Source organism: Cladophialophora carrionii (genome assembly GCF_000365165.1).
Source record: "Cladophialophora carrionii CBS 160.54 unplaced genomic scaffold supercont1.9, whole genome shotgun sequence".
Lineage (NCBI taxonomy): Eukaryota > Fungi > Ascomycota > Eurotiomycetes > Chaetothyriales > Herpotrichiellaceae > Cladophialophora > Cladophialophora carrionii.
The window spans coordinates 938248-951796 of NW_008481834.1; the positions used below are offsets into that span (position 1 = coordinate 938248).

At 54.1% G+C, this 13549-nt stretch overlaps 4 protein-coding genes across 4 annotated transcripts; 1 reads left to right on the forward strand and 3 right to left on the reverse strand.

The window, feature by feature from the left end:
- Positions 1-66: 66 nt before the first annotated feature.
- Positions 67-4063, forward strand: G647_09418 (uncharacterized protein; the record flags this gene model as incomplete). The annotated part of the gene is made up of 2 exons (XM_008733721.1): positions 67-446; positions 502-4063. 2 exons carry the CDS (start codon positions 67-69, stop codon positions 4061-4063), a joined length of 3942 nt encoding a protein of 1313 aa, XP_008731943.1.
- Positions 4064-5741: 1678 nt separating this feature from the next.
- Positions 5742-5912, reverse strand: G647_09419 (ribosomal protein L33; the record flags this gene model as incomplete). Its single annotated transcript, XM_008733722.1, has 1 exon — positions 5742-5912. A coding segment is annotated over one exon (171 nt), but the record flags the coding sequence as incomplete, so codon positions are not given.
- Positions 5913-6812: 900 nt separating this feature from the next.
- Positions 6813-8408, reverse strand: G647_09420 (uncharacterized protein; the record flags this gene model as incomplete). The annotated part of the gene is made up of 2 exons (XM_008733723.1): positions 6813-6830; positions 6891-8408. The coding sequence occupies 2 exons, from the start codon at positions 8406-8408 to the stop codon at positions 6813-6815; spliced, it is 1536 nt and encodes a 511-aa protein (XP_008731945.1).
- Positions 8409-11859: 3451 nt separating this feature from the next.
- On the reverse strand, positions 11860-12935 carry G647_09421 (uncharacterized protein; the record flags this gene model as incomplete). The annotated part of the gene is made up of 2 exons (XM_008733724.1): positions 11860-12779; positions 12830-12935. 2 exons carry the CDS (start codon positions 12933-12935, stop codon positions 11860-11862), a joined length of 1026 nt encoding a protein of 341 aa, XP_008731946.1.
- Between the last annotated feature and the right edge of the window lie 614 nt (positions 12936-13549).

A 13549-nucleotide genomic window follows, 5' to 3' on the forward strand; every position in this document is an offset into this window, starting at 1 on the left:
CCTCCTCCTTGTCCTACGTCTGACGGCCTGGCGTCTCATGCTCTGTTGCATGGGGGTCTTGACAGCATGAAGCCACTAAACCCGTCCAACACCCTACATAGGACAAGACCTGGACAGCCTTCATTTGCAATCAATGAAGATTGTCCAACTCAGGAGGACGACCTTCTCGATGGCGAGACTGCAAACACCAAACAGACTCCATCGTACCTCAAGGAATATGAAAAGACTTCACAAGCCCCACGAGGAGTGGTGTCATCCCGTCCCCTGCAGCCCATTTCCATGGAGGACGACTTTCTGAGTCCTGACAAACTCCTCTCCCACTCAGTGTCTAATCTATTCTCCAAGCCGGATGGGCTCAATGAACCTCCCCCATTGGAGAGCCCGGCAGTCACAAAGGAAGCAGGAAGCAGCTATCACGATTTGGCAGATCATCCTGCTTCGAACAGGTATGCTTGAGACCACGTCGCCCAGAGAGCTCAATGACACTAACCTCTTACCCAGTTCTCCTGAAACCAGACGCTTCGAGGAAGTGAACATCACCAGCGGACAGCTTTTAACCGCAGACGCAAAGAACAAGGTGGAGAACACAGATGGTCATACCTTGACACTGCAGCATAACTCTGCTGGGTTCGGTGCCAGGCCTGCGGATAGGCAGCAAGAGTCTGGGAAGCTCATCTCCCAGGAACAGGGGCAGGTCACTCAGCGAGCTGGAAACGTCGCTGCAGAAGACTGCAATGCCGACAATCAGCATGCTTTTCCATACTTTGCACGACGTGGAACAAGACCAGCCGACCAAGATGATCAACCAGGCCCTGCAGACAGCACCCATGCTCGCCAGCCAGAGTTACCAGAGCAGTGGTCCATCGCTGGCAATGTGGACGACGTTGGTCATGGGACGTCTCCCTCGGTCACGGCAAATGCGAGGACCCACCCTATCAACCACTCCCGTACGACCGCAGGCACGGCACCGATCCACGACGCTAGAGTCTCCAAGGTGGCAAGAAGACGTCAGCCGCGTCCAGGCGAGAATCTGCAGGCCCATGGACAGAACAATGCAGGAGCTGCCAAGGACGGTCCGTGTGAAGAGGACCTCCTCTTTCTTCTGATGTCCAAAACACGCGAGAGCAAAGAAGCTCGCACCAGATCGGAGCGTCTGGAGCTCGAGAACAGAAATCTCCGCCATGAAATGCTGCAGTCAGGTACAGAGTTACGGCAAGCTGTAGATGCCCGCAACGAATGCATTGAAGGATATGACCTCCTGAATCAACACTTGGAGAATTTCAAGGAGAGGTATTCCAAGCTCAAGCAGTGGGCAATGGAGACGAACAAAGACTGCGAAGAGCTTCAAGGCAAAGCATCCAACTTTGAGAACGCTATCTCCGGTTTGCCAAAAGACAGAGACGAGCTCCTCGCACAGCTCCAGAACACCGGTGCCGCTTCTATCAAAGCCGCTGAGCAGTTGGCAAGTGTCCGCAACGCAATCGGCGAGGTGCGGATCATGGCAAAAGAGCGTTCCGCAAGCATCAATGACATGGACGGCCGTTCCAGAAGTCACGAAGAGAATCTGAGCGCGGAACGACGGCGCTGCGACAGATTGGAGCAGCATATTGTCCACCTGGAGCTTGAGAGAGACAAGCAAAATGTCCGAATGTATGGTGAACAGCAGGAGCTCAGACATGCCCTGAAAGGCCTGTCTGACAGTCTCCAAATCCTCCGTGACGGCAGCATGGAAGATAGTCTGGAGAAAGGTCGAATGCTCGAGGCTCTCGGTCACATCGTGTCGCTTCTCGACACCGCTGTTTGCAAGAGATCAGACCTGCTCTCACTGAAAGACACCATCGAGACAGCCAAGACATCATTCGCTATGGTTGAGAAGTCAATCTCTGAGGACCTGCAAGCAACAGTCGCACATCTGACGAACAGTCTTCAGATAGACGTTGCTGCACATTCAGACAAGCTGCTCTCAGCTATCCCCCCTCATACTGGTCAGCTCAATGAAGTTGCATCAGCGCTCGTCCGCCTGGAGCAGAAGGCTGAGCAGATGGAACTGATCATCAAACTACTCCAAGACGCGAAAACCAGTGCGGAAAAGGAGAGTTCTTGTCTGCAAGGGATGGCTGACAACCTTGAGAAAGCTCTATTTTCCGAGAGAGAAGCCGCTCAGAAGACAGTCAGTGACCTTACCACCAATGTCAATGAGTGGACGCTCAAATGTCAAGAGGTACGCGCAGAGCTGGAGAAATGCAAACAGGAACGGGAAGCCGAGGCGTCGGTGGTTCCTGATCTTCAGAACGAGCTGGCGCAGAAGAAGACTGAACTAGAACTTGCTTTTGCTGCGTCTCAACGAGATGCTCAAGACAAGGACAAACTGGCCGCAGAGAAAGCAGCCCTCCTCAACCGCTTGAAGGAACTTGCGAAGAAGAACGCAGTTATTCCCGCACTGGAGCGGAGTCAACAGCAAAGTCACTCAAAGATCACTGAACTGGAGTCCACTCTGAAAGCTTCACGTGCACACGCTCAAAAGAATGAACGGCTTGCTAAAGAGAAAGCAGCCGTCGAGAGTCAACTGACAGAGCTTCGAAAGGAGAACTCGGCGTTGACAGAAGTGCGGATGAACCTACAGCAGACAACCTCCAAAGTCGACGAGTTGCAGAACATCAATACGTCTCTTGAGGAGAACCTTGCTTCTCTCAAGTCAGATCTCGATGAGAAGAACAAGAAGTGTTCCCAGATTGGACCACTGAAGGATTCCATCAAGGCAAAGGACGACGAGCTCGCGGAGCTGCGGAAACAACTGGCCTCATCGAAAAAGTGGACCAGCGAGGTTGAGAGACCCAGAGACGACCGAGAACGAACAGAAGGAGAACTAGCTGCCATACAACAGCAGATACGCAACCTGGAAGGCGCTCTCTCCAATGCCAAACTCGACCTGAGAGCTAAACAGGCCGAAGCGCAGAGCCAGGGTGGGCACCGCTCAGCAACAACGAGGCTGCTCCCAGACAGTCAACTTGGACGTTCTCGTTTGGATTTGAGCCGTGATGGAGTGACCCGACCATTGGCCTTGTCCGCTGGCACAGCAACGGTCTCTGAGACCCAATCGGGAGTCCCGGAGTCTGTCCCAGTCGGCGCAGGAGGCCGGCTTCTATTTGCAGACCGGCAAGTACAGGATGGCGATTGGGCACTCAACTCACTTCCAGACGCATATGAAGACGACGCTCTCGAAGCCGACATCCAACCACGCCTCGCTTGCACAGAGCTACACAATCGTGGACAGGGACATCCTTTGGTAGTGGAGCGCGTGAGAAGAGCCGCAGATGGCCAGGGATCCCTCGTACGAGTGCCTTCGAGCTCATACTCATCGCAGGGTGAGCAAATGCTCCTCGATCAAGTCGGTCAAGTGGATGCTGGTGCTGCAGACAATGTCGCTACCGGCACAGCTCCGAACGGTGCTGACGTGTGGAGATACCTCTCCCCAGAACAAGCGGCCGGCCTGGAGAGACTGAGAAACATCGTACGAGGTCGATGGCCTCCTGTTACACCGAAGCGAAGTATCGAGGACGTGCTCAACCGCCCTTTCCAACCTACGTTCGGGAGGGAGCAGCACCGGTCGAATCCCGCCGTCAAGCGTCGACTCGAGCCAGAAGTCGAGAAGAATGAGGTCCAGGAAAACACTCGGCGGCTCAAGCGTGGGACGGCCAACCTTGAAATCACGATGCCACAACCTCGTCATCCTATCCGGGTTGTGCCACCGTTGGATGCGCCCACGTCGAATGCGCCCATATCGAATGCGCACACATTGAATGTGCCCATGTTGAATGTGTCCACGTTGAATGTGTCCACGCTGAATGCGCCCACGTTGAATGCGCCTAGGTCGACGGCGCCCACGTTTACTACGTTGCCTGCGGAACCGACTGTCAGCCGGGGCTTAGGTCGCTACGCGAACCGCAACACAATCGTGGGAACGTATGCACCGGCGCCCGGAAAGATCTTCGGATCCCAGAAGCCACCACGCAAGGGGTCTCGAGCGGACAAGTTCCACAGACGCTTCAATGGGCTTGAATGAGGTGGTGATGACTCGTGACGTCGCTGATGGGGATGGCAAAGAGGCATGGTGTCGGCCTGGGTCAGGCTTCAATCTTAGGACTCAGCTTCAAGGATGAATATGTGTAGGCACTACAGCGGACTATTGAAAGATGTGGCCCAGAGAAAACAAGATATCCGAAGGCCAGGCTTGTGAATATGTCGGTTGCAGGACTGCCAAGCGATATGGGAAGCAAGTATGGATATTGATGGGATGGAGCATTTTATGGTATGCGCACATGCAAGCAGGGAATCAGATTGTATCTACCGGGGAAGAGTACAGGGAGAAAATCATGGTATGGGGAAAGGAATGTGAGGGAGAGAGAAAAATGCCAGGGTGAAAGAAAAAAAATTGGTGACGGACATAGACATATCCAAATAGTGCCATATGTTGATGAGCGTGTATCTTCAATGTCGAATGACGAATGCCAGAGCACACAAGCTTGTTTGTACCATCAAGACGGCCTGCACAAGATTGCACACGTCCCTGAAAACTGTGGCTCTTGTCGGTACAAGCATGGGATGTTCAAGTCAAGCCATTCAAGTCCCGATGCGAGGACTGCACCAGTCTAGAGAGAAGAAGTCTAAAGAGAAGACCTTCGCCTCCACACACACACGAGCTATCAATTCCGACTCACGCACTGAACAGAGTCTTCAAAGCAGAATATTGTGAAGTGGTTGACCTCAGGTGGTCTTGACGCTGTGTCTGTCTTCAGAGTCCCTTTCACTGGAAGTTGACACCACTCGCCTTCTGTTTGAATGTGTGTCTGTCTCCATGTCTGTATCTCAGTCTGTCTCTGTCTTCCTTTGAAGCCAGTGCCAGCGCCAGTGCCAGCGCCCGCGCAATCCACATGGCCCATGCAAGACGCCTCACACTCTCACTCACTCAACCACAACACACACACCATCACATCCACGCTCTCTTCAAGTGACTCCCCGTGTAAGAATGTATCGATGTCATGCTGGTGTGACGGGTGTGTACTGGCTGTACACGGTAGACGAGAGAGGTACTTTGAGTCGAGCTGGGAATCGGTCCCAAAAATCATGACTCTCAAGGTGTCTGGACCGGGAGGTTTGAGACCCTGCGAGTCTGGGAGTTGAGATTGTGGTTATTTGTGCAGTATGGATTCAGGATTGGGAAATTTGGGAATTTCAAAGCAGGGTTGGTCGGTGATAAATACATTGGATTGCTTGGCTTCGCTTGTGTGGTTGGGCTGGGTTGAGTCGTGCTGCGTCAGATCGGCCGTTGTCATCTCATCGCGCAGTTGAACGGAAGGTGAGTGCGACAGTCAGGCAGACGATCTCGTCTTCCTGCGTCCGCGCACGCGTCCGCATCCACGGGTCCCTCAGATCGTTCTGCCTTCCGTGGTGCATTTCTCTGGTACAGTAGCAAGCCTTGCACCTGCGCCTGCCTACCTGCGCTTATCCTCTTCGCGACCAGCAATTTTCGGCGGCAAAGTACGAGGGACGAGTCATGGCATGGGAAGGCAAGACAGACTACGCTCGTCCCATCTCGTCCATGGCGTGCGTGCGCGCATTGTCTGCCCATCCATCCGATCCTCAATGAGCTCGTATGCATGCATGCATGGCGCGTGTGCTGCCGTGTTTTGCCCCGCCCTGCCCTCGTGGTCCTAATCACTATCTTGCATTCCGCTTTACTTGCCTCCCCTCTTCTGCTCCAGGAATAGCACCTGTCTCTTCACCACGGGGTCGTACTTCAACATGCTCAGCGGGCGGGACGCGCGAGGCCGCACCATCGTGCGGTAATAGCCCGTCATGGCCATGGAGAGGAGGCGCACGGCGATCGTGCGGGATTTTGGTTTCTTGGCCATTGGCTCCTTGCTTGCTCCGGGGAGAGTAGCTAGCCTAGACTATGTTATGCTATACTATGCTGAGGGGGGTAGCTTGGGTAGGTATTGGTATAGGTATGTAGCTTGGTCGATGGGTTGCCACGTAGGTAGGTAGCTAGCTAGGTAGCGAGCAGGTCGATGAGACGGATGGATGGCTGGTTTGCCGTCGGCTGGGGAAAGGGTAAGATCCGATGGCGGCGACCGAACGAGTGATTGACTGATGTCGTGTCGGGGTGGAGGATGCGACGAGACACTGTTATTTTCGGGTTCGTAACAGGCTGAGTATTCGATGGGATTGTGAATATTCCTTACGAGCTACGGGGAAGCTTTTAGAGTAGCTTTCGACATTCAGGGATCCGAGCCAAGAGTTTTCTTACAAAAGTTGAAGATTTGATCCGCCGTACCAGGTACCTCTGGAAAGAATACTGCGCATCATGGACACAGTCTGTGCAGGGTGGCAGGCTGTGAGGCTGCCCTTGCTGCATACGGACATCCCACCTGGGAGTCTCTCACTGTGGCAGATCAAGGATACTTTGACTACAGACTTCTTGAGCTTGTATCTGCACGAATCCGCGATCCTATGATGCTCCGTGAGCTGGTACCCACTGCTATCACGCTGGTAGACCGACTCATACGCGACTCAGCAAACTTCACTGGACAACCCCAGCCACTGGACCGTTCGTCAGAAATACCTGGTATTCTGGGCTGATGTATCTCGTCGTATCATTATCAACGTGTAATCATGCAACCGCTTTGTATCTTTTTCTTTCCCCAGCCCCCCTGGCATGCTATGCTGAAAGAATGATATGTGCATCTCGAGTGAGACAATGGGGTGCCATGGTAGGGTGTGCCTCAAGCTGTCCGTCGTATAAATTCGTCGGATCACTGTAGTAGCGGGTCCTGAAAAGAAGTCAGCATGCTTGCCACCCGAGGTCCGTTCAATTTCCATTCGAGACTTACCCTGAAGTGTTTCTGGCTATTCGCTTGCTTCTCCAGCTTGGCTTGATACCGATTCTGCGCACGTCTCTCCTTTTGTCTGGCTCTGATCTCCTGGGACTGAACATCACGTCTCTGCTGAGCGGTTGCACCGAGCATACCCGCCTCGCCGCGTCTCATCAACTGACTGTTCCGAGGCGGCGTGGCTGGGAGATCCATGTCCTCCATTTCAGCATCCTCTGAACTGCCTTCTTCGATCAGTCTTTGCGCCCTCTCCATCCGTTCGGCAGCGGTCGGGTAGTTGTGCAGATTTTGTCGGTAGTACTTCCTCAGGCTTCTGTGCCCGGCGACTCGTCCACTGGGGAGGTGCATTTCGTGCTCATCGTAGAAGACTGCATTGTTGTGGTGGTGAGCGTGCGAGTGCCAGCCATCTGCGGTTCGATGCGGTCTCGGATCTGTATTAGAGTGATGTTTGTGCAGAGGGAGTCGTTGATACGACAAGGTTCGGTCATCGTTTGGTACCGAGGCGAGATCATTCGTATCGAGCGAGGAAAAGGACGAATCGGTCTCCCAGCCGTCATCCTCCGCTGCTTCACCGTCCTGCAGTTTCACACCGCCGTTCTGCTGCGGCTGGACTCCGTCCATGTCCGTGTCGGAATCTTCAGCATCCGAGTACGTGCTCGAGAAGTCGTAGAATTGTCCCACCTCGACCATTTCCTCTTCTGTCTCAAACGCAATCTTGCAATGGCTCTTATCCCGCATGTGTGTCTGAACGCCGTCTGCGTTGCCTCTCAGTTTGTGGCAGTACAGACATTCGAAATTCTGATGGACCTTGGCTTGCATGTACCTGATGAGTCCCTCCATATCCACCAAGAACTCCTGCTCGGGGATGAACAGACCGTGAATCTTGGCCATATGCATAACGCTGAGTTTGAGGTTCGGCGAGTCGTAGTTACAGAAGAGGCATCGTGAGATGGGTATTGAGGGGAGCTCGGGTTTCTCTGGGGACATTGGATGGTCTGCTCGCGGCTCTGTGTCCGGACCAGGGGCCGACGGTCTCCGCGTGATTGCAGGGACTTCTTGAATCGAGGTGTCCTTCATTCCCGCCACCACTTTCTCAAATTCTGCTTCGGCGACTGGGTCTCTGGATTCGGAGTCTGCGATCGAGCCGACGACCGAATTGGTGTCCCGTGCCGAGCCTCTGCTGGACGCTGCTTCTCTTGTTCGGTGCGACTTGCTCGCCAGGTGGTTCTGGTAGGCATTTTCGCTGTAGTAGGTCTTCTGACAGGTGGCACACACTGTTGCAAAGGCCGCCTGCGCCGCCGCCGCGTTGTTGGTCGCCTGGGCAGCCAGCACCTTGTCATTGTAGTCTTCAGAGGAGACAGGGGGTAACTCGGCCACCTTGCGTTTCAGGTTGTATCTGTGCCAGTCGCTTCGCATGTGTGTTCGTTGGGCATCGCTGTTACGGAAGGCCACCGCGCAGGAATTGCAGGTGTAAGGATGGGTCTGAGAAACGTCGACCGGCGCAGCAGCGGACGCCATGGCGGACGGGAACGGGCGACAAGGGCGGACAGGATGCAAAGGCAGAGCCAGAGCGGGAAGAGACAGTGGCAGTGGCAGTGGCAGGGGGAGTGGGAGTTTGTATGTTCGACCAGACCCTGCTCATAGTTCACCGTACTGGGTCGTGAGTGGGATGGTTGCAGTGTTTTTCCTGAGAAGCCCAACCGGAGTGGCGCTGGACGGATATCCGAGCGCAATGAGCCACGGATGTGTGACGTACCACACAGTACAGTACGTACGGTGAACTCGTGCTGAGGGGGGCGTGAAATCCGAGCCTTTGACCGAAGCTTGACTTTTTACGCAAGGCGATGCCGAGAATGTGTGGTCAGGCAGCACGGCTCCTCCGAGGTCCTACTTCTATTTCTCCTCCAGCTACGGATATGTGCGGTGGGTTATTGCTCTGGTCAAGATAAGACGTGGTGGTTTCTTCCTGCATCTGGCGGTCACACAGCGCGCATACGTAACGAGTCATCTGGTGGACAGCACACTATCAGCAGAGGGCGATACATAATCGAATGGGTCTCTGATCGCCATCCAACGACTTGAAGCACAATGAGGACAAATCTATACCGAGTACGGCGACTCGTACTGTGGTACTATGATAGCTGCTCTAGCTCATGCTTGGTGCTGTCGATGCACCGACTGATCCCGGAAGCCGAGCCTTTCTAGAAAACTTCGACGCCACCTGCAAGTTGTCGTAGGCCATATCTCATTATCTGGTGCCCTGTGTATCTTACAAACCAGGCACGCTGACAAATATCCCACGTGGAGTTGGTGGCGTCTTGGCTTGAGTGCTTGGTTCTCGACGTCTTTTGGGGGCCCATCACCATCACTGTTATGTTCATATTCAGCACTGATATCGTACTTCGGCAGCAGAATTTTGAGAACGGCGGTTTCACACTCTGAGACTGGCATGGCATACTCTTACTTGTGTAGAAAAGGTTTCTCCTTTCGGATCTGCAGGTCGACGTGACGCATCGAACAAAGTACAACTGCCCATTTTCCGATGCAGCAATGAGCTTAGAAATCTTCCCTTTACCAGGTATCCGAGTAAGGGTGATGGGCATTCGTTCGACAAGGCTCAACAAGGAGCCGACCACACAAAATGCCAAAAAACTCATGTATGAGAAAACCCCTCCTCGCAGAAGGTCTTTTTGTCCATTCTCCCGGACAGCAACAGTGCGATACTCCCACTTGCAGCTTCAAGCGATGACCCCTCCAGGGGGAGATGATGAAGACTGTGGACAAGACTTACTGCAAACACTGTCACAGTGATGCGAGGCTCCCACTTCTAGCTCTGTCAGATGAACTCCGTGAGGAGTGGATTGATGGAGACTGCGGACAAGACTTACTGCTAACATCATTGCTTTGCCATTCGAATGTGGGGAACATTTTGCACGACAATATATATGTGTGTTCATTTTCAGGCCGGGGTTGCTGATTGGTTGAGACGCCGCTGTGAAGTCGAGTTACCATGGTGTGTCACGTGTGGAAGGGAGAGGTGAGGCAGTGAAGGGATTAGGTAGCCGGAAGACCGCAGTCGATATGGGAGGAGAGATAAGATCCCGGGCGATGCTGTGCGAGCCGCCCTTGCCACAAACAGGCGACTGACACAACCTGAATACCCCCAGAGTACAGGGAGTATACGCTCTCGTGGTGGCCATGGATATTGCTTGCAAATTGGGAGACGCCGCAGGCAGATTTGTTGTAAGTCTGCCAACATTACCCTGTGATACTCGTCACAGATCTGCAGTCGACACGGACTCGTATTGCAAGAGAGGGATCTGGGCATTGACAACGCCTTGTTACAGAGTGGCTGGACGGGGATGAGCCTCCTTCAAACCCGTACGGATCAGCGATTGTTCACCAACATGGATACCAGTCTCTGGTAAGAGGAGAATAGCTACGGTTCTCTCCGCCACAGCAGCCCCCATGCTCCCATCGAGTTCAGCCTGCCCAGCGTCTAGTCCAGCTTGAGGGCTTATCGTCAAAGACAGCACATATGTTTAGTGTCCTTGGTGTGCGTGACTGCACGCACTGTACTCTAGACTCCGGCCTCCATATGCAAGGAGGCAAGCTTAGATGCCCACGGACAGATTAGGGAGGAAGCAGGTCAGGGCTTGATATGAAGAGAGTGGTGCAATCAACGTTATTAGTGTTATTACTGAATTCACGTCGTCTTGGGACGGAGTTCTATCTACGGAGTACGGAATATCTCATCCCATCCCATCCCATCCTATGTTGTGCTCTCGTATCCTGCGTATCCTGCCGCATCATGTCGTGTGGTAGGTATTCTACCATTTTCTATCGGGGTATCATCATAATGTCACAATATCACAATCGTTTCCTTGTCGGACTCCAAACGCCACCGATGCCATCGATTCCCTAAAGCAAGAGGAGTGTCCCCATCATCACCATCGAGATCACTCCTCTTGCGAGGCAACTTGTTGGCCGAGCTGCATTGTTCGGCGCGGGAGGCGTCTCTGACGGGGCGGTAGTGGTGGCAGAAGACGATGATGATGATGATGAAGACGAGGAAGAAGCAGTAGACGATCTACTGGGTATTTGACTCGACGTTGAGAACGTCGTGCTGGGTCGTGTGGTGGACGAGGTCGTCGAGAGTCCCGACTCCGTGGGACTGAGCGAGTTGCTGGCGAGGGATGTGGAGGAGGTGAGGATGACCGTCAGGATAGATCCGTTGGATGTGATGACCGTCTGAGATGGGGTGCTCGGGCTGGTGCTGCTATCAGATTGAGCGACCTCGGTGGTGGATGAAGGAGACGTCGAAGATGTGGCTTCTGGTTGGGAAGTTGGGCTAGGGGGGGCATTGGAAGTGAGTTCGGCTGTGGCAGTGGCTGCTGTCTGAGAACTTGAGTCGGTGGACAGTGAATTAACGCTGGAAGGAGATGAGACATCAGGAGATGTTATCGTCGTTGCTGTGGCTGTGCTGGCGGCTGCTGCTGTTGACTGGGCGTCAGTTGAGAGATCTTCTGAGATGGTCGCTGCGGTGGATCCCGGTGTAGCTCCGGAAGAGGCTGAGATAATGCTCGGATTCCCTGATGGACCTGCGTCGGAGCTGGAAGATGCGACTGTTCCTGGATTCGGTGATCCAGAGCTGGTCAAAATCGTCTGTGCCGAGGATTGCGTCGATCCTGACTCGTTCGATAACGGAACAATCACTGTGGCGCAAGCGGTGGGAAACCCGTGGTCGTCATAGCAAGTTGGAGTGGTCGAGGTGGCGGGATAGATGGTAACGAGCGTTGGAGATCCTTGCGAGTCGTAGGACGTAACGACATCAAGGGAAGCCGAGGCCGAAACCGACGCCGAGGACAAGACCGCCAATGAGGACGGCGATGGGGATGGGAAACTGGAGCCGGACTGGAAGATAGTCAGTCAACAATCACCACGTTTGGCTGAAACAAGAGGAATGCCACTAACTTGTCAGCCCAGAAGTTGAAGAGCTTACCACGCTCGCTACTGTCGCTGTCGCCGTTCCCGACCACGGCCAGCCGGTTCGAGTTGCAGTTGCGGATGAGCCGTCATCACCATTGCCGAAGGCGAGAGGAGCACTGTTGGGGACCGATGAAGTGACTGCAGGTACTGAACCAGACGAGACTGGGACACCGTTTCCTTGACCATTGATTTGACCGCCGTTGGAGCTGATGGACTGCCACGTGCCGCTGGTACCGGAGTAGGAGTACTGGGAGCCGGTCGAGTAGTCCGTGACATGAATCGACTTCACATACATGGTGAAGGGCCCAGCGGAGTAGTCGGTGACACCTCCAGCCCATTGGATCGTGCCCTCGGGGTTGGATGGGTCACCACCTGCCCAGGCTCCAAGTTTCACGTACATCGGCGTCTGAGGATACTGGCCGGCTTCAGCTTGTGACTGGGTCATCGCGCGAACCGTCTGGCCATCAATGGACCAGACAATCTGATCGGCGGTCCAGTCAATGCTGTAGGTGTGGAACTCGTCATGGTTGTTGGGTGCCCCGTGATATGCTCCTCGGTTGTATCCCGTTGTGGTGATGCCCTTTCCGAAGTAGTTGCTTTGGGCCTGACTATTGTCGCCTCCCAGCCATTCCCAGTCTATCTCATCCAGGCAGTCAGACTGCAAGATAGCGGCACTGACTATTCCTGTTCCTGGAGCAGCTTTGACCACGAAATCGACATGTCCGAACATGATATACCAATTCGAGGACAGGGTAGGAGCGTCGCCGCGCTGAGAGATTGTAAAGGCTGCGCCATCGGAGGTGTAGCTGACTGCGCCCGAAGCCGTGAACTCGTCCGAGGCACCGGCGGCGAACTCGACATCGACGCTTCTGCCGAGAGCAGGGTCCGCGGGGCATCCACCTGGGGAGAAGTCAGCCATGTCGAAGGGAACCTGGCGCCGGAGAACTCACTTTGTTGCAAAGGATTGCAGGACGAATATGTCTGTGCAACTGTCGGTACTAGCAGGGAGGAGAGGGCCAATGCGGCGAGCACTGAGCTCGCCACTGAAGTGTGCATAGTGTACAAGATGAAAGACTCAACGCCAGAACAATGCAGGAAGCACGAGCCGCTCAAGATGCTGAAGAAGACTGGCAAAACTCAAGATTGCAGCATGGCAGTAACACAGTAGAGTCCCAAGCGCGGATATGTGCTGAACAGACAAAAGACAAAGACAGTGAGCGATGCGGCAGAAAAATAACGTGGTCATAGGTAGAAAAGTGACTTGTCTCTGAAGAGGCTGGCAAGTCGCCAAACCACGCGACGTCAGCTCGCACAAACGAAGCAGCGGGTTTCATGATGCCGACAGGGTGAAGAACGAGAATGTCTCTTGGTCGAGGCGGTGATGAATCCTCTCATTGGCTCGCTATCTCGAAAAGCAGCTTCTTTTCACAGGGAAAGGTGACCTGCGAGAGAGGATTGGACAGAAATGGGGAGGCTGAACAACGACGGACTGTCAGCCTCGTCACAAAGACCCTGGCGATCAGGTTCAGAATCAGGCTCGTCGGGTGCCACGGTGGCTGGTTCGGCGCTAATCCTGCACGCCCCGCGACTTCCGGCTTGGCAACCGTCAAGCCACCGTGGCGCTCTCCTAAAGGAGGTCTCCAAGGGTCTCATCACCCTGGTCATGCATT